The following is a 15670-nucleotide window of genomic DNA, read 5'->3' as shown; positions in this document are numbered from 1 at the left end:
GGGTCTGGTGTGGATCTGGGATCCTTTTCTCCTCCTGGGGAGGCCTCTGCAGCCGAGATATTCCTCATGATTTAAAAAAAATGCCGCACATGGGTCTCAGACCAGCCCATTCTATGCCTCTGCTCCTCCTACCAGTCTCAGTGTGCTTTCTTCTTCTCTGGTTGTAGGACTTCCGTTCAGCTAGCTTTCAGGTGGTTCTGAATGACGGTTTTTCTGTATTTTAGCTTTAATTTTGATGTGATTGTGGAAGACAATGAGTACCATGTTCACCTGCCCCTCCATCCTGCTTCTCCTGTCCCCATCCTCAGAGCAGGGATCTCAGGCTCTTTGGAGTTAGTATCTTGACTATTTGTACATTTTTGGAGCTAGGATACTCCTGTCTGTTTGATGTTAGTGCCCTTTTACTGTATAGTGGCTTGCTTTAGATGCCTGAGAGATAAGTAGATTTGAGTAAGTATGACAAAAATGGTAACAATAAAATGTGTCTTGGGATTTAGGTAAGACTCTACCTGTACTGGGGTGCGGGTATTTCAGAAAAGGCTTTATGAACTTGATAAAAGCTGGCCTGGGCAGGTAAGGATAAGAGCAGATGTGGGAGAGTAAGAACGAGTTCAAAAATAAGAAATTTTGTTTTGTTTTACCCTAAGCCTAGCATATGTGTAGGAGAATGACAAGAAATGATGATGTTAAGGAAAAATTATGAGACCAGGCTGAAAAGTTTGGAGGCTTAGCTGTATGCCAATAAAATAGCTATGACATTAAATGAAATAAAATGTAACTTGAATGTAAATTATAATAGCCTTTTGTGAATGTTGGTATCTGTTATCAATACTCTAGCACAGTGGTCGGCAAACGGTGGCTCGCGAGCCACATGCAGCTCTTTGGCCCCTTGAGTGTGGCTCTTCCACAAAATACCATGTGTGGGCGTGCACATATAATGTGGTTGAAACTTCGTGCGGAGAAGTCAATTTTCAACCTGGGCGAATCTATTTTGAAGAAGTGGTTCTAATGCCGAGCTACACTTAAGAGGCCAAAGAGCTGCATATGGCTCGCAAGCCACCATTTGCCGACCACTGCTCTAGCAAACATTTCCATTACCATAAAACTGCATGGAATTTTTAGTGATTAGTTATTCCTCCATATTTCAAGATAAAATTAAACTGTTTTTGGGTTATTTATTTGCACGTAGAGTACTTTTTATAAAGGCCATTCATTCCCTTATTTTGGTTTAATCAGAAATGGATTCTTCTCCAAAAATGATATATTCTTATTTTCTCATGTATTGTATCTCTGGCAAATTTTTTTTAACTATCATGTATTGTGTTTAACAAAACTTGAATTACATGCTTGCTGTGGCACCTTGCATACTACTGCACTGAGAGGAGCATCTCATTTATCCAGCATCCTTGGGAAACTGATGTTACAAATTGTTGCTCCTTTAAACACTTATAATTATATATTTATCCTGGAAATTTTATTTAAAATTTTATTTACATACTTTCTTAATTAAAGTATTCAAATTGCCTTTTGAATTATGTGAAAATTTCAACTCATTATTTACAAACAAGAATTATTTTATAATCTGTAATATGGTGAGACCTTTGTGAATAATTGCATTTTGTTCACATTTCTGTCTATGTAGCAAATGAGACTATTTTGTTCTTTTAAATTCCTTCTTTGCTTTTTCATGGGTCTTTCTTTTGGGTCTACCCTCCACAGTATTGACATTTCTCTCCTTTCAATTCTTTTGGCTACCTCTAATGAAATGCCTTACTATCTGTGGGATTTCTGAATGTGGCTTAATTAGAGCCCCCTTCCCACCCCACCCCAGGGCATTGTGGAAAATAAAACCAAAAATTTTGGCTCTGTGTTTCATGGTATTCCTGTTCCTAAAACACAAAAATGGGAGACATTTCCCATTTTTGTGTTTTAGGTATCAGTACTTTCTTACTATATTATATTTTAAAAAATATTCCTGCATTTGTCTTTTAATGGGAATAATCAGTTTCTGAATATTGCTCTGTTTTGTCCAGGTTTCTTTTTTAAACTTTTAACTCATTTACTCTTCAGATTAGTCCCATGATTTAAATATTATTTTCCAAAAGCTTAAAAGAAGGACACTGAGGCCCAGAAAAATTAAGTGACTTGTCCAAGGAAGCAAGTTAGTAACAGCATTGCAGTGGTTTTCATACTTGGACCTCTCCCTTCTCAGACTTTTCTGAGTTTCCACATCTGGAAAATGTCATTAAAGATGCCTGCCCTCCCAGGGTCAAGATGAGATACAAAAAAGGTGATATAGGTGTAAACATTCTATAAAGTTTAAAATGCTGTATAAATGTTGGTCTTATTGTTATTCCTGACAAGCAAACTTACGTTTGTTTGTATTTGATATTTCTCTACCTAGTTATTACTTAATTTTTTCATTAGGAACTGTGAACACAATAAAGGGCTACAGAAATGCAAAATTTGTCTTTGAAAGAAGAATCAACAAAACTTAAATGTATCATTTGCCCAACTTGGCAGATACTCTCCTATGTGATTAATAGCCCCCAAGAAAATAGATGTTCGGTTAGGTGAACTAATGACTTGATTTCAAAATATCAATTTTCTAATTGTTAGTAAACACTATATTTTAAATATTCCAATAAAACAAAAGTATAAGGATTTCATAATGACCCCATAGTGATAGACCTCATAGTGAGTGATAAATTGAGAATTGAAACTGAATCCCTTAAAACTCATTTTGATGTTGGTTTCAGATGTTAATATTTATTAGATGACTGAGGGACCTAATTCTGAATTGTCATGCAAGATTTTTGCTAGTTTTATAAGAAAGTTCCAGTTAAGAAAGATGCTATCACTAACACTCAGATTTCTTCTGTTTCTTAGGTGTCCCCTTCCTCCCCTCCAAGGTTGACCTGCTAGTAAATTCTTACCCAGGATGATATTGCATCCTTTGCTATGAATCATTTAGTAATATGTTTTGGTGAAAATCAATACATGTAATGAAAATGATAATACTGTTGTCCTCATGAAGGAATTATTACCAGAACTAACTATTTTTAAAGCACCGGTGATAATAAAGGCCAGCTTAAATGAACTTCTGATGTAGAGCTGTGCTGAAGACAACATAAAGCAGGCACAATTACTGACCATATCATTTCTCTTTCTCTTTCATATTTCACATTCCACCTACCCACCTCCATCTCAGTATTTTGTGAGTATCGACTAGACATTGGGGATGAAAAGAGCATGAATCAGAGTCACTGCCTTCATATTGTTTGCAGTTATTAGCCACACAAACATACAGGGTGAGGCAAAAGAAGGCTTACATGTGTTCATATGGAAAATAATATAATAATAAGAATAAACAGTTTTAAGTGTTTCCTGTACTTAAAACTGTGAGCCTACTTTTGCCATACCCTGTATTATTTCTTTTTACACATGGCCCATAGGCCTTTCCCTGGCTCAGGCATGAAAAAATGGTTTTTCAAAGGGACGGTAAAAGGGGAAGCTACCTATGGGTTGAAGAACAAAGGACAAACGAAAGGACTGGAGTATGTGTGCCTTTATGGAAAACAGTAAGGAGAAATCACCATGAAGGTCAGTACAGTATCACTATCACAATATTAATCTTCCAGAATCTTAAATTCAACGTAAATGATCAGTACCAAGATAGTATTCATTAGTTCAATCACGTACATATTGAGTAAAGGGCTTAAAAATGTGGGTGATAGAGAAAATAGCACACTCCTTGTCTTGAGGAAGTTAATGCTTAGATGGGAAAGCTGTAAATTCATGCTAAGAGACACAGGTCCATGCAAGCAGTGTATGAACTAGTGTGGTCAGAGGCAGAAAGAGCCTCAGGGCGTGGGGATGTCTATCTGTCCCTGTAACTAGGCACCTCATCAATCATTTGCTCTGATTCAATCGTAAGAGACAGCAGAAAGGCTTAATCATTTGTGGTGATGATGTTATTAAGGAAAGGAATTACAGAGAAGGCTGAGTAAGAAATGAAAAAAAGTGTATTAGTTTGAAGCAAATAGCTGAGTGAAACTATTACTTAGCATGCTGGTAAACCATGCAGGCAAAAATGTCTATCGCAGGATTCAAAGGGCCGAAGAGATCGGCTCCTTGCTGAGGGTAGGAAATAAATCTCAGTTATCCTCTAATCACATCTATGTTGGGCTACTGGTACTACCTCAAAAGTAATTTACTAAATACAATTTTTAAAAATCCCCTAGTAAAGTAAAAAGTCACCTTATGATTTCCATTTCCTCTCACCCCTTCCCCCCCCCCCCCCCCCACACACACACATTTCCAACTCATTAGATAACCTAAAATGATTCTACTTTACAGGCTTGCTCCTGACTGACAAGGTGCTCAGCAAATGCTGACTCCCTTCTAATCCCAACCGCCACCACATTTCATTAACAATAATACTAAATCAATGTAAGCAGTAATGGTAGTAAATGCATCCATTTTATGACAGCATTTTGCCTACTTCATATATGACAACGGCATTGCTATATACCAAAGACAAGACTTTATATTAATCTTTTAAAAATATTTTTTATTGATTTTTGAGAGAAAGGGAGAGGAATAGAGAGATAGAAACATGGATGAGAGAGAAAATCCATTGGCTACCTCCTGCACACACCCCTCCCACCCAGGATTGAGCCCACTACCTGGGTATGTGCCCTGACCGGTGGGGGGGGGGGGGGGGGGAAGGGTGGAAGGGGGGGTAGGAAGCAGGGGATTGAACCAGTGACCTCTTGGTTCATGGGTCAGTGCTCAGCCACTGAGCCACACTGGCCAGGCACCTTATGTTAATCTTTTAAAAATTGGGTCTTAACATTCATTTCCCAGATCATTGATAAAATTGAAAATTTGATCTTAAATTTATTAACTATTCTACAATAGTTTGTTTTTAATGGCGGGGGGAGGGATTTGCTACGTAAAAGTCCAGTAGTATTTCTAATTATTAATACAGTCTAGATCTCAATAGAGTGAAAGAGAATGGCAACCCTGCTGAAGTCCAGTAAGTAATAAGGGACCCTGGAAATGTCTATATAAAAAAAGATAGTTGATTCTGGTGCAAATATGTGAAATATCGCCTTAAAATAAAATTACCAGAATTTTGGAGGAGAGATTGCACAGAAAATTACCTGATATTTAAAAAAGAGATATAACACTTTTTATTTTATTTTATAACTGCAGGGGATTAACTGAACCTCTAACATAACACATTTTGAGACAATTATACTTCTCTGTGGCAGGCAGAAATCACATTATACACAGGTGAAAGAGGAAAGGAAGACTTAAAAAGTGGCACTAATCTCTACTTCCTTAGTTCTAGAACCTTTCCCTAACAAAAATTTAAAAAATTTATCATTTATTAGATAATAAGACTCAATAGCATTATCTAATATGAATTATTGTTGCTTAATTATCTTTACTAGAAAGAAAATTAGAATGTTTGATGTGACAGAACATTGAATTAAGTTTCTGATTTTGGCAGAACAAAAATATTTTAAGTTATACATTAATCTGCAAAACTTTCATGATAAAACCACTCCAATAAATGTCACACACTTAAAAAACTGACGTAAGTGGCTATGGAATTGCATTGTTGTTCTATTATGGAAAAGTCAGAAAGGAAAAACAGAATGTAAGAATTAACTATTGATTCTGTTACCTAAATTGGCTGTAAGGATTACCATGGCAGTTTTCATATGTAAAAAAAAATTTAAAGAATAATTTTACTCCCTAAGTTGGGTAGTTAGGAGGAAAGTCAGTTTATTAAGTCTGCATTTATAAAAAAATCAAAATGTCAGAATTTCTTTTTAATCTAATTTTGTTACTGTTTAGAAAGTGAGTACAAATCTGGGTGAGTAATATTACCTACATTTCTTAAAGTGTAAAATAGATAAATTCATGTTAACACATTTGAATTGTAAAATGCTTGTTTTGTTTTTAAATGTGTTCACTGAGGTTTAGTAAAATTTCCTTAAATAATTTAAAATTCTCACAAAAAAGTTTATGTAATGAATTATTCAAACAGTGTAAAAGTTAACTTTTATCTATATCCCTTTGAAAGATCACAAATTCCAAAGTGGTCATGATTTACTGTAGTAAGTGGAACTTTCATAACTGGAACTTTCTTCTTATAAAATTGCCAAATCTATTTAAATTTCTCATGACAAATATGTTAATTTATTTGTTTGATAGTCCTGTGTCACTTTATAGAGTGGTGACCTTTGTCCAAATGACTGTGCATCTGACAAACCTAGCCTGTGTGTCTTCCACTGGAACACAATAGTGATGCATGTGTCTGCTACTTCCATTTTCACTTCTCCCTGACATTTGTCACTTTCCACCTTTGGGCAGTAGGTCAGGCTATTTGTGTGCCCAGCTTAAAATGCAAATGCCCCGTGCACATGTAGAATAGGGTATTTCTTCATCACATTTAGTATCTCCAAATACATTCTGCTGTGTTGTGGTAAATTCTAGTGTCTTCCGGTTTTGTGTCCCATTTTAATTATTTTTGTAAGAAAAGTATAACTGTATCTTACAGTTTTTCATGCTTACCTTCCTCCTATAAGTTTCAACATATCAGTAGGCAGATAACAGATTTTATTTAAAAATAAAAAGGAAAATTTGAATTAAGATAATCTACACTAATAAAAGAGTAACATACTAATTGACCCTGCCTTCATGACACCCACCAGCCAATCAGAAGTGAGTATGCAAATTAACCCAACAAACATGGTGTGTTAATTTGTATACACAAGTGCCCAGTAGCGACTACGCAAGCATTTCATACTTCCCTAGCTGCACCTGGCCTCTCGGCAGCGTGGGAAGGCAGAAAGGCAGCTCCGGGCTGGAGCAAAAAGGGGGCTGTGGTCAGAGCGAAGGCAGTGCCAGCAGTCAGGGAAAGGAAGGCCCATTCTTGCATGAATCTTCATGCATCAGGCCGCTTGTTTGAAATACTTCTAAACCAGTGGTCTGCAAACTCATTAGTCAACAAAGCCAAATATCAACAGTACAGCGATTGAAATACCTTTTGAGACCCGAAAACTGACTTCTGAGCATGGGCCACGAAGTCAGTCGCACTGTACGTGCGCGCCCATATGTGGTATTTTGTGGAAGAGCCACACTCAAGCGGCCAAAGAGCCGCATGTGGCTTGCCAGCCACAGTTTGCCGACCACTGTTCTAAACCATTGACTAGATACAGTATGATTTTCTATATGATTTAAAGCGAAGTGCTGAGAAAACTTTGTTGTTTGGATTACATATACTTTATACCAAGGGTAAAGGAATCTTTATTTCCCATTGGGCTAAATAAAAAGCTTTGGAGCTTATACTAATAGTTCATTTTACATACAAAGAGACCATTTTAAAAGGCAAATTTATGGGATTAAAAGAATTGCATTAATTTAATAGAGTATCTCCAGCAGTAATAACATAATAGTTGAAGCACACATGGAAAATCCATTTTATCAGATGACAATTTTTGCCATTCCTATATAATAAAAGGCAAATCAGCTGAACAGTAGAACAACCAGTTGCTATGACGTGCACTGACCACCAGGGGGCAGACGCCCAATGCAGGAGCTGCCCCCTGGTGGTCAGTGTGAGCGCTGCTCAGCCAGAAGCCAGGCTCATGGTTTGCAAGTGGAGTTTGTGAGTGCAGTAGCTATGGCAGACATCCCCGATGGCTCCCAGACAGCGAGAGGACACAGGCCAGGCTGAGGAATGCCCCACCCCTGAGTGCATGAATTTTGTGCACTGGTATATATAATAAATAACAGTAAATAGTTTTTATGTAATTTAGTCAGGAAAGGGGAACAAAGTGGCAGATGTGGGAGGAAAGAGCTACTGGAGAAAGCCACAGGAAGTAAAGGAGAAAGGACACTGTCAGTGAAGGCTGAAACCTCCCAGAAAACAAAGTTTGTGATGGATTAATTGCAACATCACACATTACAGCTCTCAGCATGTTCACATTAGTGAATACCTGTGCTCATTATAAAGCCCTGGGATGTTGGCAAGTGCAGTTACACTTTACAGATGGAGGAATTGAGGCTGAGAAAGGTTAAACAACTTGCTTAATGTCCACAGCTAGTTGATAGCATAGAGGGGTTTTGAACTCAGGTCCCCAGACTCTGTACCTAGTACTCTGTGGCCTTGCATCTTCAAAATACTGAAAGTTATATAGTATGTTGTCCTACCTTGTTTCCCTTTTTCTATTCTTGATCTTGGTTCATTTACCCCATAGCTGATTATTTTCCTCTGTTAGTTTTGCCTACATCAAAGCACAGGTTTAATTTTTATGGTACTCACCAAAGTGTACAGTAAGCAGAACCTGGTCACTGCCCTGTTCACACTTTGTAACGTGGACGAGATACCATGCTATGCACCTCTGCTTGCAGTAACCCTAGGCATCTGGCGTTATTTCCTGTCTGTGGAGACAAAGCTGAGGCCCAGAGGTGTTATGTTCTCCAGTTCTGGTCTCCATCCTTAGCCACCATACCCCGAGTGGAAATGTTAGGGTTTTGAATTCTGGTTTTTCTGTCTTCAAAGCCTTTGGCTCTTTCCACGACAAATGACTCTATCTCTCCAACAAGGTCTGACAGCTTTTTGTATACTAATAAAATATTGAGGGTTAAAAGATTAAAAAAAAATGGGCTGGTTCTGTATCCTCATCCCACAAATGAAATTTTTAGTAAATGAATTCATGTTCTGAATTGTCATCCTACAAGGAAAGCCATTGAAATTACTGAGAGTGGGTTTGTGTTTTCTTCCAATCATTATCCATATTAGGGTAATGACGTGAAGGCTGCTAGAACATTTTCAGTCTTTGTGTTCATTAAAACCTGTTATTTATTCTTTATTTATAGTATAAAGATGCATTTATGAAAGCAAATCCTGGCTACAAATGGTGTCCTACCACAAACAAACCTGTGAAGTCCCCAACACCCACTGTCAATCCGCGAAAGAAGCTATGGGCCTTCCCGTCTGACTCTTCAAGAGACTTGCCAAGCCCCAAGAAAGCTAAGACTGAAGAAATGCCTCAACTTAACTTTGGAATGGCTGGTGAGTTTGAATACTAATTCTACCAGTTCTTTATTTAGGCAGTACTTTTACCAAATAATACAGAGAGAGAGAGAGAGAATAAAAAAGAGAGAGAGAAGAAGAATATATAATCAGTAGGAAATAGTGGCAATATTGCATATCTTAAACCTATACATAGAATGCATATGTATAATTAAAGGAGGTGTGAATTCCTGACATTGTCATTATGAAAAAACAGTCAGCAATGTGGATATTGTCAGGAACTCAGGGAATTTTATAATGTAACAAAATACAGACATACACTGTAAGCTGAGTAAGCACCTTAGTTATTATGGGTACTTAAAGAGCCACTGTTGTGTAGATCAAATGAGGATGTGATCATCTGAGGCAGGAGTTCTCAACCTTTCTAATGCTGTGACCTTTTAATACAGTTCCTCATGTTGTGGTGATCATAATGTAAATATCTGTGTTTTCTGACAGTTGAGAACTGCTGCTGTAGAGCCTAAGACCATTGGAAAACACATATTTACATTATGATTCAAACAGTAGCAAAATTCAGTTATGAAGTAGCAACAAAAATAATGTTAAGGTTGGGGGTCACCACAACATGAGGAACTGTATTAAAGGGTCAAGGTATTAGAATGAGAACCACTGATCTAGGGCAAGAATATGAACAACTTTGTGACAAAAGTGAGATGTATCTGACAGATGTTTCTTACAGGGAATTCCCATCCTACTCCCTCTCCTGCCCCCTGTCTTGTGTGAGCTGAGCAAATTTAAAAGTCCAGATGGCCTCATTTGTTATGTGACCTTTAATACTCTTTGGGTGGTAAGGAATGCTAAAGCATTTATAACCGTGAAATAAAGTATTTATACTCACTCTGTAAATGGCTCTGTCTTCCAAAAGAGGAATTTTCCAGGATGAAATTGAGAGAGGAAAGCAGTGAAGTTGAGGTTGAGCTATAGGATTCCTACGTTCTTATTACAAGCAATTTTTTTCTAAATGAGAGCACTTAACCATTTGTAATATAGAGAGCTTGGAAATGAGATTGAACAATTTTGTGATGACACTTTTTTGTTTTTATGGCTAGTCGGCCTAATGTGATTTAATCTTATACTAATAGGGTAATATGCAAATTGGTCAGAACACTGTCATGTAACAACTGATCAGCAGGAAGTGGGGCAGTGAGCAAGGATCCGAAGAGAGCTACAGGAGGGCAGGGCAGCAGGTGGCGAGCTATGGGAGGGTGGGGCAGTGAGCTATGTGCATCAGAGAGCTGCAAGCAGCAGTGGGTGGGGCAGCCAGCTGAGGCAAGCGGCAGCGAGCACGGATTTTTATGCAGGACCACTAATCATAATATAACAAAGTATGTGGTGGTGTCATGTATAAGCCTAAGGAATGTATCTATATAACAGAGGAATATGCAAATTAGCTTGAAACGCCGCCGTAATGTCACCACTGAACAGCAGGGTCCTGAGGCTGCATGGTGCCTGGCCGGGGTGAGGGCCCTCAGCCTGCACCCCTCACCCAGCTGGGCTTGACGGGGGACCTCAGGCCATGCCCTCATCCCTGGCGCCAGGCTGGAAAACCTCAGGCCGTGCCCCTCAAGCCAGTGCTGGTCTGGGGGACCTCAGGCCACACTCCCCGCCAAGCAGGGACTTGCTCCTCACCTGGGGAGCTTGACGGGGAACCTCAGGCAGTGTCCCCTGCACTGGTGCCAGGCTGAGGGATCTCAGACCATGCCCCCGTCCGGCAGCGGGGCTTGACAGGAGACATGAGGCCACACCCCCCGACCCCAGTGCGAGCCAGGGTACCTCAGTACATGCCCCCTGCCCCAGCACTAGGCCAGGGGAACTGAGTCTGCACCGCCACCTGATGAGGCTTGATAGGGGACCTGAGACTGCACCTCCCACCCAAAACTGTGCCACTGCCCAGGGGGCTTGATGGGGTGGGGCCAGCTGGGTCTGGGTCTCCTGCGTTTTGGAACGGTGTACAGGTGGTGGATGGGGACTTGACTCTAGGCCCTGTAGCATGCCCCACATTCTGACAGGAGGGAGATTTTCATACATATTTTACTAATTTTCTTTCCATCTTTGACACGTCTATTATAGAGAAAGGGCAAATGGCAATATTAAGATATTTCCTCTAATTAATTCCCTTTTAGTGTGCATGAATTTCATGCACCAGGCCACTAGTTCTAATATAATGGTGGCATTCTAGGAGAACGAAGTCTTCAGGTGATTGTTATTTAAGTGTGTGTAGTATAATTCTGGGTGAGCTTCCAAAATGATACTTCTACATATCCCAGAAGAATCAAATCGGAGATCTTTCCTCATTTTAGCTGTCACTTTGTACTATTTTAGCTTTAAGCCACTTACTATAATAGTCTTGGTGTGCATTCTGGACTTCCCACACCATTGGAGTGTTTTATAAAGCCTTTTATTATCAGGACCAAAAGAGAATATATGGATAATGGGCTTCTAACTGAATTCCTTCAATTATTATTTATCTTCCATTGCTTTTTATTATAATTTTAAATCTAGGTCATTGTGTGTAGTTTTGTTTTTTGGTGTTTTGTTTTGTCTTGTTTTGCTTTTGCACACAATGGCTCTTTACAAACCAAACATAATTGTAGATAAATTACAGAAAGCAATGAATGGTGTCTGTTTATAGTATCATTTCTGACAGTTTATTAATCTAACTTACATACTTACAAATTAAAAGTGGGACCCAGACTTTCAACCAAGATATGTGCAGGTCAGCTTTTAAGAACTGTGCTCTTTAGAGCAAAATATAGGAAAGGAAAAAAAAAAAAGCAACAACACCTTTTTTGCATTTATCTCATGTAAGGGCTTGTGATGGATATTGGAAATCTGCGATCAGAGCCCTTGTTAATTTAGTGTATACTGAATAACATTGGCTCATACTTCCAGTTACTCCCTTTTCAATACAATGAATGCAAATTAATTTGCATTTAATTAAAACATGGTCCTTAGCTGTTTCAATCTAAGGGATACTGTAGGGCTTTTGGGGGCCAGTTTAAGCTTTTCCTCAACATGGAATCTCATTTTTTGTTTTGTTTTCCCAGTAGTTCTTGGCACACAGCATTTTGCTATTTTGAATAACCTCAAAGCAATCAGTTGTATGATTTCCAAGAAGGGAAAGCTATGTAGAATTTAATTTAGAACAAGCCCTCTCAGTGAAAGTAAAGCATATTCTTTATATAAATTTATTTTTGGTATCTGTAAATAACATTATATAAATATAAATTAACTAGATGCCCCTTGCAGGAAGATTCCTGCAGTAGGGCTTCCTGCTTTGGTCTCTGCTTCCCCGCCTGCTTCCCTTCCTTCTCCCCGCCTTGCTTGTGTGCTTTTCCACAGCTTTGCTCCCTTTTGCAGAGCTTTGCTTCTTTCTCTGCTATCTTCAGTCTTTGCTCTGGCCTGGATATGCAAATTAACTGTAATCTTGGTTGGGTTAATTTGCATACTTGTCCTGATTGGCTGGTGGGTGGGGCTTGTTGGTGTTGTCAATTTGCATGTTTCTCTTTTATTAGAGAGGATATAAGGCATGTTGGTAATTTCTTTGTCTTATTTTTTTGTGTCATTACATCAAACTTCTTGCAAAGTCACATTGGGGTATAACTTAAAATCATCATATGTGTGTTCCTATTTTACTTTATCATTTGAAATAACAAATTTTTATCTTTATTAGAAAGCCATCATCCTATCCTCCTGATCTCTAAAATGATAGCTGCAAAATTATTTAACTGCCCAGAGAACCAAATTAAACTCTTCCATTTTGCTAAATTTATTTCCCTCTCCTGACTTAAAAAAAATAGATTTAAGTATCTATTTAACAGCCACAATAGTTCTTAACTGTAAAAAGCCTTATTTCATCAAATCAGCATGCTCTTATGTATTCTGTGTGTGTCTTCCTGTGGCCACCTTTCAACATTAAGCTTGACTTCCTAATCATATGGTGACATATTTCCCCTCTATCTTTTCCTTTTTTTTTTTTTTTTTTTTTTTTTTTTAACTACCACAGATTTTTTTTTTTTTCTTTTCAATTTTTAAAATGTGGTCAGAGTTGCTTCATGAGTTCTGGAAACAGATTGTATACAAAGATATACTCAAGGGCGTGCATTTAAATAAGAATTCCACAAAGAAAAAAGAAAAAAAAAGAAATTCCTGATGTCTTCAGGCAACAGTATGTCTGATGCTTCTTTTTAATTGTAGAGAGGTACCCAAAATTGAAACCCAATTTATTTATTTATTTACTTTTAAAAATGTGTTTGTATTGATTTTAGAGAGATAGAAAGGGAGAAGGAGAGACAGAAACATTGATTGGTTGACGCCTGTATGCACCCCACCCAGGTATTGAACCTGCAACTTGGGTACATGCCCTGACCGGGAATTGCCACTTAGACACACTGGCTAGGGCTAAAAACTCATTGATTGAGGACCTACATGTACTATGATAGGCAGTGAGTTAGGCATTTTCAAGTTATTTCATTGCAGTTCTGATATTTAAGACAGTCTTAAAGGATATAAGTTTCTAATTGTCTATAATATTTACTTTGTTCAGATATAACTCCAGGTCAGAGATATATCAATTTTCTGTTTTTATTTTGTCTTTCTGTTTCTGTTGATTGAAGGAATGAAAACAAAGACTTTCAGTAATATAAAAAGGATTCATTTTAAATCTTAAAGTTATTTCAAGGAAGGGCCTGGCTATATCCCTAAGATTTACTATGTAAAAAACACATCATTTTTAATTTTACATTTTAGAGAAAGATTGTTTGAATAAAGCCTACTAGATTTTTCAGGCCCATTTGTAAAATTTGTCTCTGTTTTCTAGTTCCTCTTATAGCCTGGTTCTTTATATCAGCTCTTATTTTACATGGCATAAATAACAATTTGAGAATAACAATCTCAAACTTCTAAGAAGATAAGCATAGTATTCTTTTGTTTAAAAAAATCCACCTAAACCCTCCTGGCTGTTAGGAAAGAAGCATCAGATTATGGAGATAATTTATATTGTAAACAACTATGGTATTGAAGAATGTATTATGTTGGAATGGTGGGACCACAGTGCTTTTTAAAAGGCTGACAAAAGTATGAGTACTAAGTACATATATATGCCAGGCATAATACATTTTGAAAAGATTTTCTATAAAAAGTTATATGTGGTTCTGTTGCATTTTGATTGCTACTCTCTGTGAGTTTTCCTTTTTAACTCTGTGGATTATATGTACTTAATGTTTGTAAATTGATGATTTATTTGTTTCTTACTTAGATCCTACTCAAATGGGAGGACTGAGTATGCTGCTTTTAGCTGGAGAACATGCGCTTGGCACATCAGAGGTAAGCCGGTTCCTCATTCTGCTCATGCTGGGGGTTGAGAATACAGACATTTGTATTCTGTTCACAATGTGAGTTCTGCACTTCCACTGTTTACAGCTCCTGAACAGACTTTACTTTTGTTTTCATTGAGCTCTATATGTGCATTGTATTGTGCCTTGAGTGTAACAGAGGTGGTGTGAATGGTCACAAGAGTACACAGACACAAGGCAGGTGCAGATTTTGAGCCTCGGGATGAGAAACGCAATGTACAGATAACTTGCATTTGCCATGACTGTGTCCTGCATCAGTACAGTGGGTCCTATGATTCATTTAACTCTATTCATAATATTCCCTAGTTTTATCACATTCTCATTTAGACTTGCTAGTGAAAAGATGAGAGATTTAAAAAAGAGAAAACTGTCTGTGTCTATGGTTCCTGAATAAGTCCACATTTCTATTTTATAAAATCAGGAGACATGGCATTCCAAGGTTGTTTCATTTTTTTAAATGGAAAATGAAAAGGACCCAGGCCCTCATGACCTTGATTTTATGGTCTTTTATCTCTTGGTCTGCTTTTGCTAAACATTTTTAGGTATGGTTTTGATGGGCAGCTAGTAGCAGTTCACCATGCATAGTTTGCATTTGTGGAATTCTTCTATTTTCCAGAGACCAAATGAATTAACCTGAAGGTCATGTTATTTTACCACATTCAGCTACTTGATAGGGACATTTTTCAATCCCCAACCAAAGTTGCTATGTTGGAGAAAATAGCAGTCAGCTAAATTTTATTGCAAATATATACTTTTTTTTTTCCCTTTGAAAAAAAAAAATCATGAGTGTGCCAATTAGATTATAGTTGAAGCTTGTTCAAATAGTGATTTTAGAGGATACCATATAAGATCTTTACATCACAAAAGAACTTTCATTATAAATAGTTTACATTTGAAATAAATAATAGTTGACCAAATGTTCAATTTAACTTACTTTTGATTCCGTTGAATTCATTAGAACAAAAAGTATATAAGTTGGAGGACCGTTAGTTATTTACATTGTACTAATCTTTAGTTGAGAAAGCGTATCCCTTTGCATACTCATTACTCGACATGTTCGTAATTCCTACCAGAATAGCTTCTTGAGCATCATTTTACTTTCTAACACACATGTGTCAAACACAAGGCCCGCGGGCCAAATCCAGCCCGCCAGGCCTTGCATTGTGGCCTGCACCGCGCTGTCATCACTGCACTCCGC

The 15670-nt window shown here is 37.8% G+C and overlaps 1 protein-coding gene and 1 long non-coding RNA gene across 18 annotated transcripts in view; one reads left to right on the top strand and one right to left on the bottom strand.

Moving 5' to 3' along the window:
• LOC311617600 overlaps nt 1–15670 on the bottom strand; it is a 1721005-nt gene that overhangs the window by 1031301 nt on the left and 674034 nt on the right. The window lies entirely within an intron of this gene.
• BBX (BBX high mobility group box domain containing) overlaps nt 1–15670 on the top strand; it is a 287922-nt gene that overhangs the window by 197589 nt on the left and 74663 nt on the right. For all 10 annotated transcript variants that reach the window (XM_084874024.1, XM_084874015.1, XM_084874016.1 and 7 more), the window contains 2 exons: nt 8902–9097; nt 14376–14443. In XM_084874024.1, coding sequence (XP_084730150.1) covers nt 8902–9097; nt 14376–14443 — 264 coding nt within the window. The remainder of the gene's footprint in view (nt 1–8901; nt 9098–14375; nt 14444–15670) is intronic.

The sequence above is a fragment of the Pipistrellus hanaki genome (assembly GCF_964339955.1).
Source record: "Pipistrellus hanaki genome assembly, chromosome: 2".
NCBI classification, from domain to species: Eukaryota; Metazoa; Chordata; class Mammalia; order Chiroptera; family Vespertilionidae; genus Pipistrellus; species Pipistrellus hanaki.
This window is presented reverse-complemented; position numbering and strand designations above follow the sequence as displayed.